This window comes from Anarhichas minor, unplaced genomic scaffold, assembly GCF_050575085.1.
Source record: "Anarhichas minor isolate MPS153535 unplaced genomic scaffold, ASM5057508v1 ptg000035l, whole genome shotgun sequence".
Taxonomy (NCBI): domain Eukaryota; kingdom Metazoa; phylum Chordata; class Actinopteri; order Perciformes; family Anarhichadidae; genus Anarhichas; species Anarhichas minor.
In genome coordinates, this window is record NW_027466481.1 from 2,792,849 (window position 1) to 2,809,478 (window position 16,630).

Genomic DNA, 16,630 nt, shown 5'->3' on the forward strand with positions numbered 1-16,630 from the left:
GTGTAACAGAGAGGGCAACCGAAATGGCAAAGGCTTATTTGAGTTGCACTCGTCTTCCTGCATTGACTCAGCAGAGCACAGGCCCCCGGCCACATGAAACACTTGTCAGCCTGTGGCTTTACAGTGTCCTGCCCACAGTCTCTAAAGAGGAAACTGAATCATAACTCGAATGCAAGGTTTGTGAGAGAAACACATTTTAGCGTCTCTTTTGGCGTGTTTATAGAAACTAAATCAGCTGTACTTTAAAGACTTTGTTGTTTTTAAATTCATTTGTTTCCCTTAATGGGACAAAGTCTTCCCTTTCTAGTGCTATTTAAATTTTGTACATCACTTTAAAATGAGTGACTATTATTCATTATCTTAGAAATCACATTTGTTTTTTTACGAATATGCCAATAAAATAGAATTATCTTGATTATGAAATACATATAAGCAATCTTGCAAATCTTGTCTTGGTGACATGTTTTCTAGTGAGCTTGGTTGACTCCAGTGAACAGGGATGACTGGCATGAGCTCTGGTTTCTGTGTGTTTTTGCAGGTAGGTTGTATCCTCAGGGCACGCAGTGTTTCTTGTCTCTCCTTTGCCAAGATTATTCGGAAGACCTCACCAGAATCCTCCTCCCCCGGATCAGATCAGAGAAATGTCTCAGCATGTCTTGCCTGCATGGTATGCACCACGCTCGAGTGTGTGTGTGTGTGTGTGTGTGTGTACGAGTGTGGTTTACTGGGGGAGGGCAGACTGTCTCACTTTGACCCATCTGCAGGCAGAGTGCACAGAAATATCTTGCGTACAGATAGTTGTTGCTTTAGCAATTCTCATCGTAGGTTTGTGCTTGTGGACGGGAGTCTAATTGGGGATTACAAGCATATTGCTTTTAATGTTCTGGTTTGGTGGTAGATATAGCTGAATATAATCAATCACACATTTCTTGTTTTACATTTCAGTGAACCCTATACACTCATACAGCAAGTGAGTTATTTAAAAAAAATAAAAAATCTAGTGCTTTGTTTTTAAAGACTGCATGTCTGCATACTAAAATGCAACGTAGCAATGTGTGGTAGTCACTGTGGACAGACCACACGCAGTACACGATTTATTATTATTATAAAGGTCAGACAGCTCCCTCTATTGTTAGAGCTGTTAAACTGCAACAAGCTGTTACAAGGTTCACGCCATTGTTAACACTCCATTGCATCAGTACCAAAGCTGAAGATACAGTCCATACAATGTGTGTAAAAACGAACATTCATCTATTTATTAAAAATCCTACATAGCACATTTTACAATTTACCAACTGTAGCAATACTACAAATAAAATAATACATTTAAATAAATAAAGTATGCAATAAATATATTTACATATTAGACAAACACGTCCAGACTATAGATCACAGGATAGCGGAAAAATGCCTTACAAGTGGCTCCTTATACTGTTTTATGGACGTGAAGTGTGACGCAAGATAAACATATTTCTTACCAAAATAAAGATTTGAGGAAATTCAAATCACATCAGAAAAGAGCACTTGGGTTTCCTCCGATTCCACCACAATATCGTCACTTCTTCAGTAGAATACAGCAGACGTTAACATGGTGTGACATGGAATTACGGACCATAAATAATCAAATCAACTAAAACTGAGATGTATAATTAACATTTAAGATAAATGATATTGCGTGAAATTAAAGAAATATGTATTTTGTGTACAGGAGCGCAGTCCAACTCCAAAAAGACAGTTTTTCAATTAACACATACACATGTTCAACACACCGACATCGGCCCACTGTATATTGTGATGCACCGAAACTCTTTTCAGTTTACAGCAAACATCATATTACAGTGTCTTACAGCTTAAAGCTGGGCTCACCACATTCTTTGCAACTTAACTATGCAAATGTGCAGTTGGTCATTTGACAATCAATGGAAACACCGGCTCACATCTGCATTTTGAAAAAGCACCCAAAGAAGAAGGATTTCTAACTGCATGTGAGGTTTCTGCAGTGTAATATGCAGGTACAGACAAGCAGACCGGCCTTCAGTCTAACATGCCGTTGACGATGCGTTGCACCCCGCTCCCTGGGCATCTCTGTCAGCGTGACCACGTCACAGCCCGTCCATCATGGCCAGAAGGTCGTCTCCTTTGCTGCTGGAACCGGGAGATTGATCTCCAGACTCTGTAAACTCGCCCATGATCTTGGCCAGCTCTGCATTGGCCTGCTGGTCCTGAAAGACAATGGCCCCGTTTCAGACCTGGCATTGACATCCATCTTGGATGACCCAATCACAAGTAGTGCCAGAGTGGTGATTACAAGGACTTGCACCTCATTACAGTAAATCCTGTTAGACTGGCAAAGCCTCAAATCTCTGATCACTGACTGTATAACGATAAGCCTATCATTGAGATGATTAACATTTGGCCCTGAGTCCCATCATGGGTGTTGATTATCAAGGGTAAAAGACTACAATATTTGTATCCATGATTTGTCTGTCCCGGACAAACTTCTCAGTTCTGAGATAAACAACACAACAACCTTGAGCCATTCTGTGACGGGTCCTGCCCACGCCGTGAGCTGTCCCAGACGCTACGTCACGTTTTAAACACATTTGATTTCACCCTAGCCAAAAACAAGATGCACTAGTTGGGACACATTAGAGACCAGACTGAGATGGGAGGAGAGCAGTATCCAATCAGAGGAAAGCAGACAGTCGAAAATAAAACAAACATCGTAGCTACAAAGAGGGTTAATATGAGGATTAGCATTTGGCCTATTGAGTGGACACGAGAGATGGAGGGGAGGCTCCATGAACTCTGGCCCACTCAAGCTCCATCACTAGCTTTGTAAACAAACCGGACGCCATTTCCGGTGACTGACTTCTTGTGTATTCTCCACCAGCTCCTCCCCAACAGGAGTAATCGATCACAATCAATCGAGGTTGTGTGAGATCACTTGGTGCACCCTAAGGCCTTCGTGACAACAGTCAGGGACAAAAACAATGTCTTGTGTTTTTTTAGAAACAGATTTTTAGTCTACACTTGCCCTTAGATGACAGAAAACTGCGTCACTAAACGCACAATAAAGATTACATTTTCATTACACAAATACTGGACATCCAATTACATTAAACTAAAAGGAAGAGGTTGTGAGGACAGATAACTAAGCTTTACCTTCGTTGCTTGGATGTTTATGACTCCATATGAAAGGTCATCTGGTCTTGATATTAATGCCTCTCTGAAGAAAAAAAGAGTCACAATGTTAGAGTTGATTGGTTAAAACAAGTTAAACAGTTCAATGTTGGTATCAGTTTCATATGATCAAGTGCCACACAACACAGTGACGGTACACAAACAAAAAAAGGAGACTCACTCTTCTTCCTCATCGGTGGCGAAGAGGTTGACTCGGAAGCCGTTGTCTGCATTTCCTGGCTTCTGAACCTCTAACCCTCCCATTAACATGGCCAACAGGTTCAGCTCCTCTTTGGCTAGAGGATTGGGAGCAACGTTGACCTGTTGATACACAATGGCTTGTTTACTTCAGTATATTGGTGCTAAACCAATTTTTTTTTTAACAAGATCCTGCTACTGATAATTGTGCATCAGTAAGCAGAGTATAGTTCTGGACCAGGGTCACAAGGTGTTAATGATATAACGTGTGTGCATGAAGTTCATGTACAGTTTGTGTATTCATAAAATCATGAATTTTTACAGAGCCGACAGTGCAGCTGTTTCACCTTAGCGTGCTGAGCAGAGTTTTTAGATGTTCCTGACATGTGGGTTTCCACTGGGCGGCTTACACTGTACCTGAAGGAAAACATGAAAGAGAGAGGATGAACCCATCATTGCAACATAATGCCAAAGATGATCTGTGTACTCATCCAGAAGGCTTTATACTTTTACTGACTAGTGGGAAGTCCACGGCATTTAACTTTCAAGACATAATGCAATGAAATTATGCCACATCAAACCACATAAGTTTAAATATCTAGGACTCCGAAGCGTCGTCATCACTACACCATTAAGGACTTCTAAATATCTCACAACCCGGATGACAGGAAATCATCATCAACTCCCTGCAATTGCATTAATACAGTATCACCAAGTCAAGTTCATGTACATCTGCGGTACTTTGCAGCGTCTTACATGTTTGTCCCGAGTTTGGTGACTCTGTCTCCAAATATCTCGAAAGATCCCTCCCGGAGAGCAGCGGTGTAGTTTCCTCCATTACTGAACTGCCGCCTGGTCACCTCTTCACCACTGCAGCTGAACATCCTGGAATTACCAGATACAAAAACATTTAATATTACAATACTTTTTTACATTCAAGCATGTAAACAAGTTGTAGTAGAAACCCAAAATACAAGTATGCACCTGGAAATGAGCATGATATGTCTGTCTCCTTTAAACAATTAGATCCAAGCTGAACACACAACGAACGCATCTAAAATTAGAATGTAAGTTCTTGTTCAACAAAACCTCTGTAATGCCATTAGCTGCAGATAGGCCTGCTTAACTTAAGATTACGGTGTCTGGGTAAGGTCAGCAAGCACATGGAAGACCAAAAAGTAAACATTGAGAATGTTGGAAGGACCAACGGTACATTTTACTATCTAAGCCACTTGTTTGATCTCTCCATCATTCTCTAGAGTAAAGAGATAAACAGCCATAGAAAGTGGTACCTTATCAAGCATGGGACTTGTGTTCCATACGGCACCGGACCACTGGTGGGAAGTACAAAGCGGCCATTAGAGTTCTGCACTTTATCCTTGAGGAAAATAGACACCTGGCATCGAAGAAAACATAGAAACAGGCTTGTAAAGAAAAGAAAAAAAACAAAGACAACATAATATTATCCAGTATATTTACCTCTCATGATTGAAATTTGAGAACAAAATGGACTTACTCTTATATGCATGTCTTGGAAGAAGATAAGGAGAGTTTGTCTGATCAGCTGGAAGTCTCCACCAGACAAGGTTGTATACATCTAAAAAATAAAACGTAATTTAATAACACAAACAATGAAAAAAATATAACATGTGAAATCACCCTGTAGCTCGATGTATGTGATTATAATCCAAACAGTTAGACAGTTAGACAGCATAGTATATCTCCCGAAAATAATGAATCAGGAAAGCAGATAAAATAAGTCACTGTTGATATGTTGACATTAATACCTCTATGAGCTGTCGGTTTGTCTCATCAACCTGGCCGAGAATGCTGGGAGTGTCTTTCACAAAGTCTTTGATTGCATCCATGTGGTTGAAGGAGATGAGCAGGATGTCCTTCGGTCGAGGACAGAGAAGCACCTGGTACTTGAAAGCCATGGTCATCAAGTCATAGAGCTGTGAGGAGGGACACACATGCATACACTTGTGTGAATACGAAGCATTGATTGATGTGTAGATTTATCTAATGTAGATCTGTAGTATGCTTGACTCTAAAATACTAATGTAGTGAGTATACTGAGGCGGCAGCCACTGGCATCACTGTGCTGTTGGTGAGAAGGCGATTAATGTGCGGATAAGCTTGGAGCACTGAAGTGAAAATTCCCATTAGGCGAAAAAGGGAACAGGAACAATTCAACGTGTGCACGATGCAACGGAGTGCTACACGTGTACGTGGCGACTTACCTTGTCCATGCTGGCTTGATTGAGTCTCATTATGGAGGCATGGGCGAGCCTGTCGAACACAGTCCGCAGGGCTTTTTTGGAGTAAAGCTCCTGCGGCTTGAAGAGCTCTTCGAGGAACTTTTTGTTGAACATGGTGGTGATGATGTCATTCATAACTATTCAGGAAAACAATAAAACAAAACAGTCCACAAAGAGTTACAGTAGGCTCCAGAAGCAGGCAGCATTTTATACTATATGTTGACCAAAATCATTTCATCCTAAGCCTATCCCAACGGCACCTAATGAAGCAGTAGCTTGGAAAGCCATCAGCGTGTGCCCTAGTTTGTACAGTAGCGGGGCAATAGCAATCGTATGCTGTGATTACATCCATCAATCAGTTATTCAAAATATTCCACAAGCTTTTCATTGGCTCAAGGGTGAGGCAAAGGTGATACACTTGAAAAATGTAACGCTTGTTCTCAGTGCAGAAAGACAGTGTGGCGACCCCAGATGAGTGTCTTGATATAAACAGTACAAACAAGTCCAATGCACTAGTTTTCTTAAGGCAAGAGACAATTTTATGTAGCAATGGTCTTATGGCAGGTAGTTTATGTTGCACGTGGGCCTACGAGGTAAGTTGAAATGCTCTTTAATTTGATTAATAGAACTTGCAGATATCAATCACTGTTTTACAACAACTCCCGTCATTGTTAATGTGGAATAACCAATAAAGTTTGTGGACAGGAAATGAGCATTTGATTAACGCAACCGCCTACCTGGGTGCAGAGACTGCAGAGAGATTATTTGTGAGCTGATCTGTGCTGTTGTATATTTCTCATGCACTACCGTTTATTAAGCGTGTTGCTTCAGTCTAAGCCAAAGCGGAGCAAAGAGCCACTAATGCATCCAGTGCATGATTATGCTGAAGCTCTGCAATAATACCTCTCCTTCTGTCATCCTCTATCCAGCCAGCTATTGTGAACACTTTGTGATTTGAAAGGAGATAGATAAATGAAATGTTATGAAAACCAGATTGCTCAATAACAAAATACTTAAAACTTAAACAATGTTGTTGCACACCACAGTTGAATATATGCTAAAATTCGACACATTTATTGACAATGGAGCTTTGGGAGTCAGCTACAATTCTAAATTTACTCAGGGCTCATAGTTACAGTGCCCCATGCAACAGCAACTATCTATGTGAGTTATGACTTTATCAAAGTATGTGAATATATAAGACAACCAGCTGACCCAATATTGTTAACTCTTGACCTGGCTTTATATCGTTGCTTTACATTAACTTTCTATGAATTCTGATTCTCAATTCACCAACCAGTAAACGGACAAACCGACTGAAATGAATGTGCGTTTAACGTAATGCAACACTGACGTTTTACTGCAGGGTGACATTTGTGTTGTGGTCTGGATAGCTGCTAAACTAGCTACCTTTCTTAGCTTTGTCAGCGGGGATATTCTGAGCACGAAGCCGTTGGTCCAGGATGTACAGCATTTCTCCGCCGAGGTTAATGAATAGCAGAGGCAGAGTTCTTGAGGACATGATGGTATCTGGACGGTTGAATCTCTCCAGAAGACGTAGGCAGCTAGCGGTCGTAGCTAGCTTGAATGCTCGCTTGCAGGGGGGTCTGTCTGTTTGGTAAAGCCTCTTCTGGTTGCCATGCCACGTAGCAAATATCCAATCAGCGCGCTGTGCATTGTGGTGAACGCCCCCATTCTAGGCAGAGCTGTAAAAAGAGACAGTCGCGTCAACGGAAGTTCAAAATGCTTGTTGGTCACGTTGACTTCAAATAGTTCCAGGAAGTACTTAGCGGGCAATTTCCAGGCGTAGATATTGGTAAAAATCAGTACAAACAGAGAGAAAGATTTTCTATATTTGATGATTAGTAGTCAATAAATTAATCAATTTACAATATGTATATGGAGTAACAGCATACGAATTTAGATATCAAGTTTGTGTTTTAAAAAAAAAATGATTTGCTTAAGTAAGCTATTATGTTGATATAGGCGCAACATAAACCCTCGGCTACACTAATATTTGAGGATTTAAGTGTTAACAGCTAGAGTTGCCTGCTTTGTTAACATGTTTTAGTTCCCTTGTTTAAAGGAACAGAAGGAGATTTAGTGACATCTAGTGGTGGGGTTGCAGATTGCAAGCAACAACAAACTGCTCCGTTCACCCCTTCCCTTTCCAAGCGTGACAGAGAACTATGGTCGTCCTATGGTTATTTATGATTTTCGATATAACTAAATATTACAACTAGAACCACAACAGCTATTTTTTCATTAATATCTCACTGAAAACAAATCTAAATCTAAATAATAAATAACATTCCTGAGTTTATAAATAATCAATAACACAGACATCAGAAAGTCATTCCCCCTGTCCTCTGTCCTCCTGTCTGCTTTGTCTCAGCCAGCAGAGAAGTTTACGAAAGCAAACTCAGATAAACACACAGACATCTTTTAATTTAGATTGTTTGCAAAAAGATGTTTTTGGCCGAATTAGGTTAATATGTTCATGGTTGTTGAACAGATATATTGATGTTGAGGAAACAAGGAACTATAGGGTCGTTTGAGATGAGCTGCACCTTGCCTGGAAAGTGGATGATCAGGCGGCAGTCTCAGAGGGGGATGACAAAAGGTTTTGCTATTGTTCTTGTGATACCGAATACTCTTTACTTCCTCTGCCTCTAAAAAAAGATCTGCGACAGTGTCTCAAAATAAGTTGATTTCTTTTATTGACAACGTTGAACAAAATGGTTTATGCTTAAATCATGCTTAATCATGTTGTGAGTGACTGAAGAATGCAATTTATTTACAGTAATGCAGATCAGTACTAGCACTTTGATAGGCAGTTACACAGATACACAGAAGGCAACAGGTAACATATTACAATTGATAAACATGGATGCATTGTTCATTAGCCCCCCCCCCCCCCCCCCCCCCCCTTATTTGCAGTGTGCATGAACGCTAGGCCCGCTACAAGAATAAAGAAATGATTTCCACAATAGCTGGACAGAATCAACAAACTGAAAATACTGTATATAGTGGGCCAGAATCCTTAATGTCTTCTTGCGATTACATTTCTCCATTCCTGATGTGGATTTCTCGCGCCATCCTGCAGATCTCGCAAAGTCCGCAGCAAAAGGTCATCAAGGCGTCATTGGTTATTGTTCCCTGTGGTTAAAAGAGTGAAAAAACAATGAAAATAGGGAACATCAACCTTCTATGAGGAAATGCACTTTCTCAATTGCAGGGAACACCCAACATTTCCTCTGTTTCATAAGAGCCAAGATATTGAAAACGTGAGACTCAGAGCACCACCCGAAACATGCACAAGCGCGGGTCTTCTAGAGAGTTGTGATAATTATATAAGTTACTTACTTGAATGCCGTAGGTCAGTCTCATATGAGTCCTTAAGGCTGCTGTGCCTCCTGGCACACAACCCAAGCAGCAGTTTTCTCCATACTTATTAGCTGTGTAGCAGCTCAGTGCAACTGGACAGATGCAACCAAGAGCACCTGCACGACAGAGATGTGTCTCATTGTGAATTTTTGAAAGAGGAAAAAGCAATGAAAGCGTGCCTGAGTGTGTCTCAGGTGTGTATGGACAAAACTGTCAAATGTAAGCATTTTGAATGTTACTCACAGACAAACAAGTCACTGAAGCAGGAGCACAGGCCTGTGCTCCACTCTCCTGTTTGGACATTTGTCCCAAAGCTGCCTGCACCTGGTTGGGTGACCACTGGGTTCGACATTTTTGGATTACTGGATCTGCTTTTTTATTTTGAAACCTGAAAGAACATGTTCAGCTGTTAGCACTGGAATAGAGCAAAACACTGCTGGAGGAATGACATAAATCAATCTTTCCATGTGCCACAATTGTTTTCACATGTTTTACGTGTGTACTTATATCCAATATTTATTTCCAGAGTAGGTGGCATTACAGTTTGAGTTTTCATAGAAAAATTCAGAGGTATAAGTAAATATATTTTAGTGCTTTCCAGAATAAGAAGACGGAGTTCATGTGTTATTCATACTCTACAGCTCAACAAGCATACATGAATCACCCTGCAAAGCGTAAAATACATGTTTCAGCTCTTGTGACTTATAGTTGATTAACTAATTAATAGATGAATATTTCACATGGGTTCCTAATCAGAAATATATACTTGTATTTTAAGAAAATCCTGTGTAACAGCTCAGCGACTAATGTTGCTCAGAAAATATTCTGCTTTGGTAATTGTCTTGAAATGAAAAAATGATTTATGTGAAGGGGCTACTTCTGTGCTCCTTCAGTACAAAAGAACATGGGACAGCCCATGGTATCTGGTATCTGGTATTGGTGCTGCCAGAGGAAGTTTATTGGCGATGCAGAACTTTTGAAGTTCTAAAGTTTAAAGATTTGTAAATATGGTGATAATAAGCAACAGTTTAACTAAATTAAAAATGCATTCTTAAGTGAATCTACTGCGAGAGGGGAAAAAAAAGGTGTCACTTACCAGAAGAGTCTGTCAGTGTGCAGTCCTCTTACTCAAACTGACGAGCTGCACACCACACAGGAAGCTGTGACGAGCTGAAGCTGTGAAATACTGGTTTGCAAACAAACTGCTGTTTCTGAGGATGACAAAGATCTTTGGTCCTTCACTGACAAACTCAAGACGATTTACCGGAACTGCTGCTGAGCTGTGAGGCTGTTTGTGGCTATAATCACAAGCAGCTACAGATCATTTATCTGTTAGGAGGCTTCAAATGAAATGGGTTTCCAATCTCACGTTAGATCAGCACACTTGAGTGAAATCTCACAGTTGTCAGAATTTTTCACACCTTGTTTTCATACAGCAACCATAAATGCATCATGTCCCTGTTCTCATACAGCTTAAGGTTTTTAATCTTATTCTATGTTTCCACTGCAGTTTGTAAAAAGAAGGGATGGGTTTACTCAAGACCTGAACCACTGCAAAACTTCCTGCAGCTTGCAAAAACGTTGTGATTGATTAAAACGCCGGAGGTATTTAAAATGTTCACATGGATGTCTCAGTTATATATACATATACATGCACACAGGGCTGCATGTGTTGGTATGCTAAGAGTTAGGTGTGAAAACATGATTGAGAACATTGAATATAAATGCGGAGCAGTCATTAAGTGGTGATGCTGATTTCTCAGAAGGTTTTGTTGTACAGCATATGAAACGTAATGATGACTATGCAGTTAGTTACTTGGGGAATAGTATGAGGTCATGTTGTACTGGATCACATTACAGTAAGACCCTTTTGGTATTTGGACAAAATAAGAGACACGTTGCAATAAAACAGGGAACCGTTTCATCAACACCTCTCTGGCAGTCAACAAAAATGTAACATCCTAAGCTTCTCAAATGTCTTGGGTCATCTGAGGAATGTTTGTAGCGGATTAATAATATTGTGTCCAACTCCTGTGTGATGGCTAGTTCAAAGCCTTTTCTCCGCAAACACTTGATCTCAAACTAATCAGAGTTTAAACATGGTGAATCATATTGTAGCATCAGCAGATGCTCTTGAAGATAATGCAGGGTGTTGGCATCATGTGAACTCACTAATTCTGCACAAGGCCTGCAGAAAAATGCCTATTATTGCATATTATGCATATGCAAATGCATATTATTTAACATTATGCAATCACTTGGTGGCAACATATTTCAGTGATTTATTAGTTTGACAAATAATGAAACAGGACTTAACCTTTGACAGCTGATGTAAAAATACCAGAGATGTAACATAGTGTAATAATGTAATCCATAACACCTTAAACTGATAGTCACATAATTCCTCATAAATAAATGTACAAAAGAAATTTGAATACAACTTTCTGGAATGTTTTATTTCCACCATCAATGTGAAAGCAAAAGTAAATAACATTGCATGTTGGTAACACATGAAAAAGGGAGCCATTTATCCACATGCCACGTATCTGAAGGTGTTAAAGTAAAGATGTTAACACAAGCATGGCGAATCCATTGTTGTAATGTACAGGACGTTGTCTTTTATTGGGTTTAAACAGCTGTTATCTTGGCTGCCTCGGTGCCTGCGGAGGCTAAACGTTGCTTCATCAGCCTCTGCTCTGCTTTCTGCTTCTGCACTTCCTTGAAGACCTGAGAAGAGACACACATGACCAAGTGTCAGTGGAGGCACAAAATAACACCTTGCACTTGTTAGTCAGTGAGAGGAGTGAACACGTCGACCTACAGAAAGCTTGAGTAAAGCTCTCGGACACAATAAGCATTATCGTTTCACTCGTGTGGGAAGAGACTCGTTAAGTGTTTAAAGTCTTTAGATATGAATCAATTGATACCATTAATATACACCACAAATGAAAAAAAACCACATGTGAAGGGGTCATTTGTTTGCTACCTTAATGCAGAAGGCCTTCTTGGCCAGCCAGCGGCGTGTGGCCCGTCTGTAGTACTCTGGAGGGAAAGTGTAGGTGATGCCCAGCTGCTCGCACACTTTCTCAAAGGCGTCATAGTTAACCAACCTCAGGTTTTTCAAAAGCTTTTTCCTTCGGTCGATAGCCATGAGCATCCGCCTCTTGTTAGCTTTGTCCTGGAATGAAATAAACACATAAAAAGAACGTGAACTACAAATGTGAACAGGCTGATTTGGGAGGAAATTGGGACACTCATCAGTTTATGAGGAGATACTGGATTACAAATGCCACACTAATCTGTGTCAATTTCAACAACAATGTTTGATGTATGACGTAACGTGGAACTTTCCAACCGTGATCGTGCTAAGCATGTTCTTATTCTGTGTGGTGGAGTACACAGGAAATCCTGTAGCACACGCATGCCTCAAGCCAGAGGAAGGCTCAGAGGAAATGTGAAAAAGACGTTTTCATACGTGAGCGGTCTAGTGGTGCGAGTAAAGTATGATATGATACGTCATCTGACATCTTCTGTGAAGCTTTCGGGGGGAGCAAAATGCTGCCGATTGTTGGTCCTGCACTCACCTTGTGGTGTTTTTGCAAGTGCTCCTGATAGTTTCGGATTCTTGCAGTCAAAATAGCCACTGAGGAAAAAGAATGAACAGTTAAAATACGTTATAAGCTGTTCTGTATTTCAGTGAGAACAACATCGACAACACTGAAGGAACCCAACTCACCCCGGACTTCCACTGAGCTGCGGTCGTTCTCGTCCCTCTGGACTTTGGCAACCAACTGTTCCTTTTTCAGCTGCAGCTTTTCACTCTGAAGACATGAAAAGCAGACGTCGTGTTTACGAGTCTAGTTCTTTTGAAAGTGGCACGTCAGTGTGCGTTTCAAGAAACTTAATCATCAGAGTAAAATATGACGAGGCGATCTGAGGGGACATGAGAACTCACGTGACTCGCCAACTCCAAAGACAGAAGTCTTCTGACAACATCATCGGTGCTATCAACAGAAAATACTCTCGTGTTAGAAGAAATAATAATAATAATGAAGATGTGAATGCAGATTTATAATGAATTGTGAATATACTTTATATTTTACTCAGTTCATGTGCGGCATCAATGTCTGTTTACGTTTGAGCGAGGGGCACAGCTGTATAATCCATCTTCAGCATAGTTGAAGGAAGATCGCTGAGCTGGCTCTCAGGGCCTGCAAGAAAACACAACGTGTTTGGATGAAAAGCGAGCATTTCAAAATGTCTAAAAACATGGCGCGGTGACACAACGCGGCCTCGTACCCATCTTCTTCTTCTTTGCAACCCGAGCATAATGTCTCACCGGTGGTGGAACAGCAAAGCCGCCTGCACCTGAGGAGAGAGAGGGATTGATGGAGGGAGTGAAGTAAAACAACACAGACGGAGACGTCGTAGCTGATTTGAGCCCAGAAGAGGTTCAACGGTTGGTCCCTGACGAAAAGGTGAAACCAAACTTGCGATGTGATCTAATGTTTGCAAGACAAAGGAAGACTTGGCCTTTGCCAGACACGAGAGGATCACCGGTTGCCGGCCAAAGCTGACTGTGAACTACACGGAAACTTTGCGTAATGCGAAAGTTACTACAGAACGAATCAAGACATCTGTGACGCGGTTTCAATTAAAATGCATGTTGTGGCCTTCACAATAAGGAGCATGAAAGCTGGCGTGTGATCAATTAAATATAGCAACATGATACGACCTCAAATGTAACGATACTTATTTATATTCAAGGAGAACCAAAGACAGCTTCACTGCTCAATGTCTTTTACATGTTGTTAAAAACCTGTAATAATGCTGAATGCCATCTATTTCCAATGAGTGTTCTGTGGCTATATAATAATAATAATAATAAGTGGTAAGAAATACAGGCATACTGCCCTTTTTAGATTTCCTCAAAGAATCTGATGTTATCCTAAATTTGAAATCATAGCAAGTAGATGAATTAATTGAATTCTGAGTGACCCTTTCATCACTCCTGCATGCGAGGGAAACTTTCTGCTAGAGACATTGTTTTTCTTTGCGACATGCCACTCAGCATGGATCGCGTGTGGTCTCCATCGCTGCATGTGAAACATTTGTTTTTGATGTCGTGCTGCGAGAGGAAAGCGACAGGATGATGAAGCAATCGATCCACTAGCTTTGAGATGCATGATTTGAAGAGCGCAACCGAGATAATGTGTAGAGCGCTGGCTGTCCCTCACCCCAGATAAAAAACGTCGCACATATCAGATGGTGAGAGGAAATTGGTTTTCAATATCTAACATCATCAAAACACCAAATGATGTAATTTCCCCCCCCAAAAAACACCAGTGCTTCATCCCTGCAGAAATGCAGACACACGTACAGCTGACATGATGGTGCGCAGCAGCTGCTCTCTCAGTGCTTTCTGTGCATTAGAACAATAAACTGAACGGTTTTATGGTAAACATTATGTCAAAGTATTTATTTAGTCACATGTGATTCATGATTTCCCAGCATTTGTCCTCTGGTTGAGGAGACAAGCGATCTGCTATCGTGACGCAGTAAAGTGATCTGTTAACGGATGTTTTGGTGCGTCTGTGACCGTCAGGAAACCAGCTTTCACGTTGAAGTAGACCTGAGGGGCAGATAAACGTACAGCTGCTCTAGATGCTCTCGATATGATCACGATGAAGCGAGATGGCGCATCAGATTGAGCAGAAACACACATGCACAGAAACACTAAGGCAAGTTTGGAATAACAATTCTGCGAGCCTGCTGCAGAGAGGGGTCCATATTGCGCTAAGAGTCTTTAGCAACTTATTGAAATCTGCACATCCTTCCGAAGCCTGTCGGTTAGTTTCCTCATGCTTCCCAAAACGTCATTTATTAACCAACTAATCTGCCAGCTATTTGTTGGTACTTTTGATGAATCAGCTTACTGTTTATTTCTATAATACTTTTGGTCCAACAATTGTTTATGCAATCACTACCATTGAATTTGTTTTCCAACAATGTTTCCCCAACTGTAAAAATGTAAAATAAACTGGCAACTGTGTAAATATGAGTATGCCAATTATTGCTATTATTCTGTATGTTTCAAAGATTTCAATCAGTGCAATAAATTGTAAATGCACTTTATTTAATATTCTTATTTAATGTGAATTCAATGTGATGCATGACTTCTGTCTCAACCTCTGACTGTTGTGAAAGCGTCTTAGACATTTCAGGTAAAGCCTCAATGCTGTCTGGATCCCACGACCAGGTCCAGATCTAATAACCACTCTATCTAGACCTGTCAAATCTGGACTAGACAACCCCAGAGAAGACGGAAACGCTTTAAACAGTTTTAGATTTGTGAAACCATTAATCTATTTGGGGGGGAAAGCAAAAAGGGGTTAGGGTTTCACTGATATAGGTATTGTGAGACAGGTAACGTTAGTGTTCGACACTGTGAACAACCAGGTGTAATGCATTAGTATCCTATTTTCTAAACACATAACGTTAGTCAGGTCCCTCTGGTCCTCCCGGTCGCTTCCACTCACCACAGCCGACTCTCGGTCCCGATAATAAAGCCGAGCTGCATGTCCAGGGCTTCACTGACAGAGCGACGCTTTCTCGCAAAACACCAACTGAGGACTTCAGAACAGCTCGCAGAGCTACGTTTGCTAACATGGCCATCAGGATAGCTCACGAGGCCGAAAATACCCCCCCCTGAAACTATGAAAATGTGACAGTTTATCACACTCGACCCCTAGATGAGGCTCGCCATTTTGACTAGACCTCACTAGCCGAGTGAGGATCGGGTACTCGTCTTCCTAGGCTAAGCTAACAATCCCAGAACACATCGATTGGATGAATAAAGAGAGATTAGTTTCGGTTTCTGTCATGAAAAACAGCAGTTAACCGAGTCAGGGAGTCGTTGTTCCACTACTGCATTATTTTAACATTAAAGATGTGTTGCTTAATAACAAAATTATTCAAATTTACTGTATTTGAGAAGGTTTTTGTGAAGAGTGGCTTAAATTGTGGGAGGCTTTGGGGTTTCAGGTTGAGTGGGATTTTTAGTACAGGATAAATATAGTATATATATATATTATAAATACAACCAATATCAATAAGTCAATGAATCAAAATAGTATATATAATAGTAATGATTGGACAATCTATAGCAATTATTTGATTAAATATATAAATATGGACATATAGCCTACGATATCAAACTGCAACGTTGAAGCTTTTGTTTTGAATTAATGATCCAACATAAAATTGCAAATTACAAAGAGAAAGAGGAGAGAGGAGCTAAACCAAATCAAAATACAATATAATGAATTAAGCAGAATGGTACAAAGGGGAGTCGTTTAACAAATCTTGTATTTTAATCTTTATATCCGATGCATTTTTATCACGTTTCAGTTTAATATCCAATATCGTTATAAAACTAAATGGAAATTTAAAGCAGTTTTGGTTTCACTGAAATTTTGGAGTAAACAAATAGTCGAATTAGGAGTCCCATTTTACCAAGTGTCCCATTTACCTCATAGTTCATCTCTAGCAAAACAGCACGTCATTATGGGGTTTATGTTGATACATAAACATTTTGTATA

General features: G+C 40.5%; 3 protein-coding genes across 3 annotated transcripts; all 3 read right to left on the reverse strand.

Annotated features, from left to right (window-relative positions):
* Positions 1-1,234: 1,234 nt before the first annotated feature.
* oscp1b (organic solute carrier partner 1b) lies at positions 1,235-7,246 on the reverse strand. Its single transcript, XM_076106717.1, has 10 exons — positions 7,053-7,246; positions 5,625-5,779; positions 5,169-5,336; positions 4,898-4,978; positions 4,674-4,777; positions 4,138-4,266; positions 3,729-3,798; positions 3,365-3,504; positions 3,166-3,229; positions 1,235-2,222 (listed from the first exon to the last, which is right to left on the reverse strand). Exons 1-10 carry the CDS (start codon positions 7,162-7,164, stop codon positions 2,103-2,105), a joined length of 1,143 nt encoding a protein of 380 aa, XP_075962832.1. The 5' UTR covers positions 7,165-7,246; the 3' UTR covers positions 1,235-2,102.
* A 1,099-nt stretch (positions 7,247-8,345) lies between these two features.
* On the reverse strand, positions 8,346-10,235 carry LOC142965698 (cornifelin-like). Its single transcript, XM_076106756.1, has 4 exons — positions 10,126-10,235; positions 9,273-9,417; positions 9,009-9,145; positions 8,346-8,801 (listed from the first exon to the last, which is right to left on the reverse strand). The coding sequence occupies exons 2-4, from the start codon at positions 9,379-9,381 to the stop codon at positions 8,703-8,705; spliced, it is 345 nt and encodes a 114-aa protein (XP_075962871.1). The 5' UTR covers positions 9,382-9,417; positions 10,126-10,235; the 3' UTR covers positions 8,346-8,702.
* Positions 10,236-11,464: 1,229 nt separating this feature from the next.
* Positions 11,465-15,792, reverse strand: mrps15 (mitochondrial ribosomal protein S15). Its single transcript, XM_076106740.1, has 8 exons — positions 15,569-15,792; positions 13,329-13,397; positions 13,165-13,240; positions 12,985-13,033; positions 12,766-12,850; positions 12,614-12,672; positions 12,016-12,207; positions 11,465-11,756 (listed from the first exon to the last, which is right to left on the reverse strand). Exons 1-8 carry the CDS (start codon positions 15,702-15,704, stop codon positions 11,658-11,660), a joined length of 765 nt encoding a protein of 254 aa, XP_075962855.1. The 5' UTR covers positions 15,705-15,792; the 3' UTR covers positions 11,465-11,657.
* Between the last annotated feature and the right edge of the window lie 838 nt (positions 15,793-16,630).

What these genes read in the sequence shown, in the direction of transcription:
- oscp1b (XM_076106717.1), bottom strand. Translation starts at nt 7,164, where the DNA reads ATGTCCTCAAGAACTCTGCCTCTGCTATTCATTAACCTCGGCGGAGAA. An exon ending in CGCTGACAAAGCTAAGAAAG is followed by an intron (nt 5,780 to 7,052) that starts GTAGCTAGTTTA and finishes TTTCCTGAATAG; the next exon opens with TTATGAATGACATCATCACC. An exon ending in ACTCTGCTCAGCACGCTAAG is followed by an intron (nt 3,505 to 3,728) that starts GTGAAACAGCTG and finishes GTGTATCAACAG; the next exon opens with GTCAACGTTGCTCCCAATCC.
- LOC142965698 (XM_076106756.1), bottom strand. Translation starts at nt 9,381, where the DNA reads ATGTCGAACCCAGTGGTCACCCAACCAGGTGCAGGCAGCTTTGGGACA. An exon ending in CTTCAGTGACTTGTTTGTCT is followed by an intron (nt 9,146 to 9,272) that starts GTGAGTAACATT and finishes TCTGTCGTGCAG; the next exon opens with GTGCTCTTGGTTGCATCTGT. An exon ending in GACTGACCTACGGCATTCAA is followed by an intron (nt 8,802 to 9,008) that starts GTAAGTAACTTA and finishes TTTTAACCACAG; the next exon opens with GGAACAATAACCAATGACGC.
- mrps15 (XM_076106740.1), bottom strand. Translation starts at nt 15,704, where the DNA reads ATGGCCATGTTAGCAAACGTAGCTCTGCGAGCTGTTCTGAAGTCCTCA. An exon ending in TGCAAAGAAGAAGAAGATGG is followed by an intron (nt 13,241 to 13,328) that starts GTACGAGGCCGC and finishes GTTTTCTTGCAG; the next exon opens with GCCCTGAGAGCCAGCTCAGC. An exon ending in CAGCTCAGTGGAAGTCCGGG is followed by an intron (nt 12,673 to 12,765) that starts GTGAGTTGGGTT and finishes CTTTTTCCTCAG; the next exon opens with TGGCTATTTTGACTGCAAGA.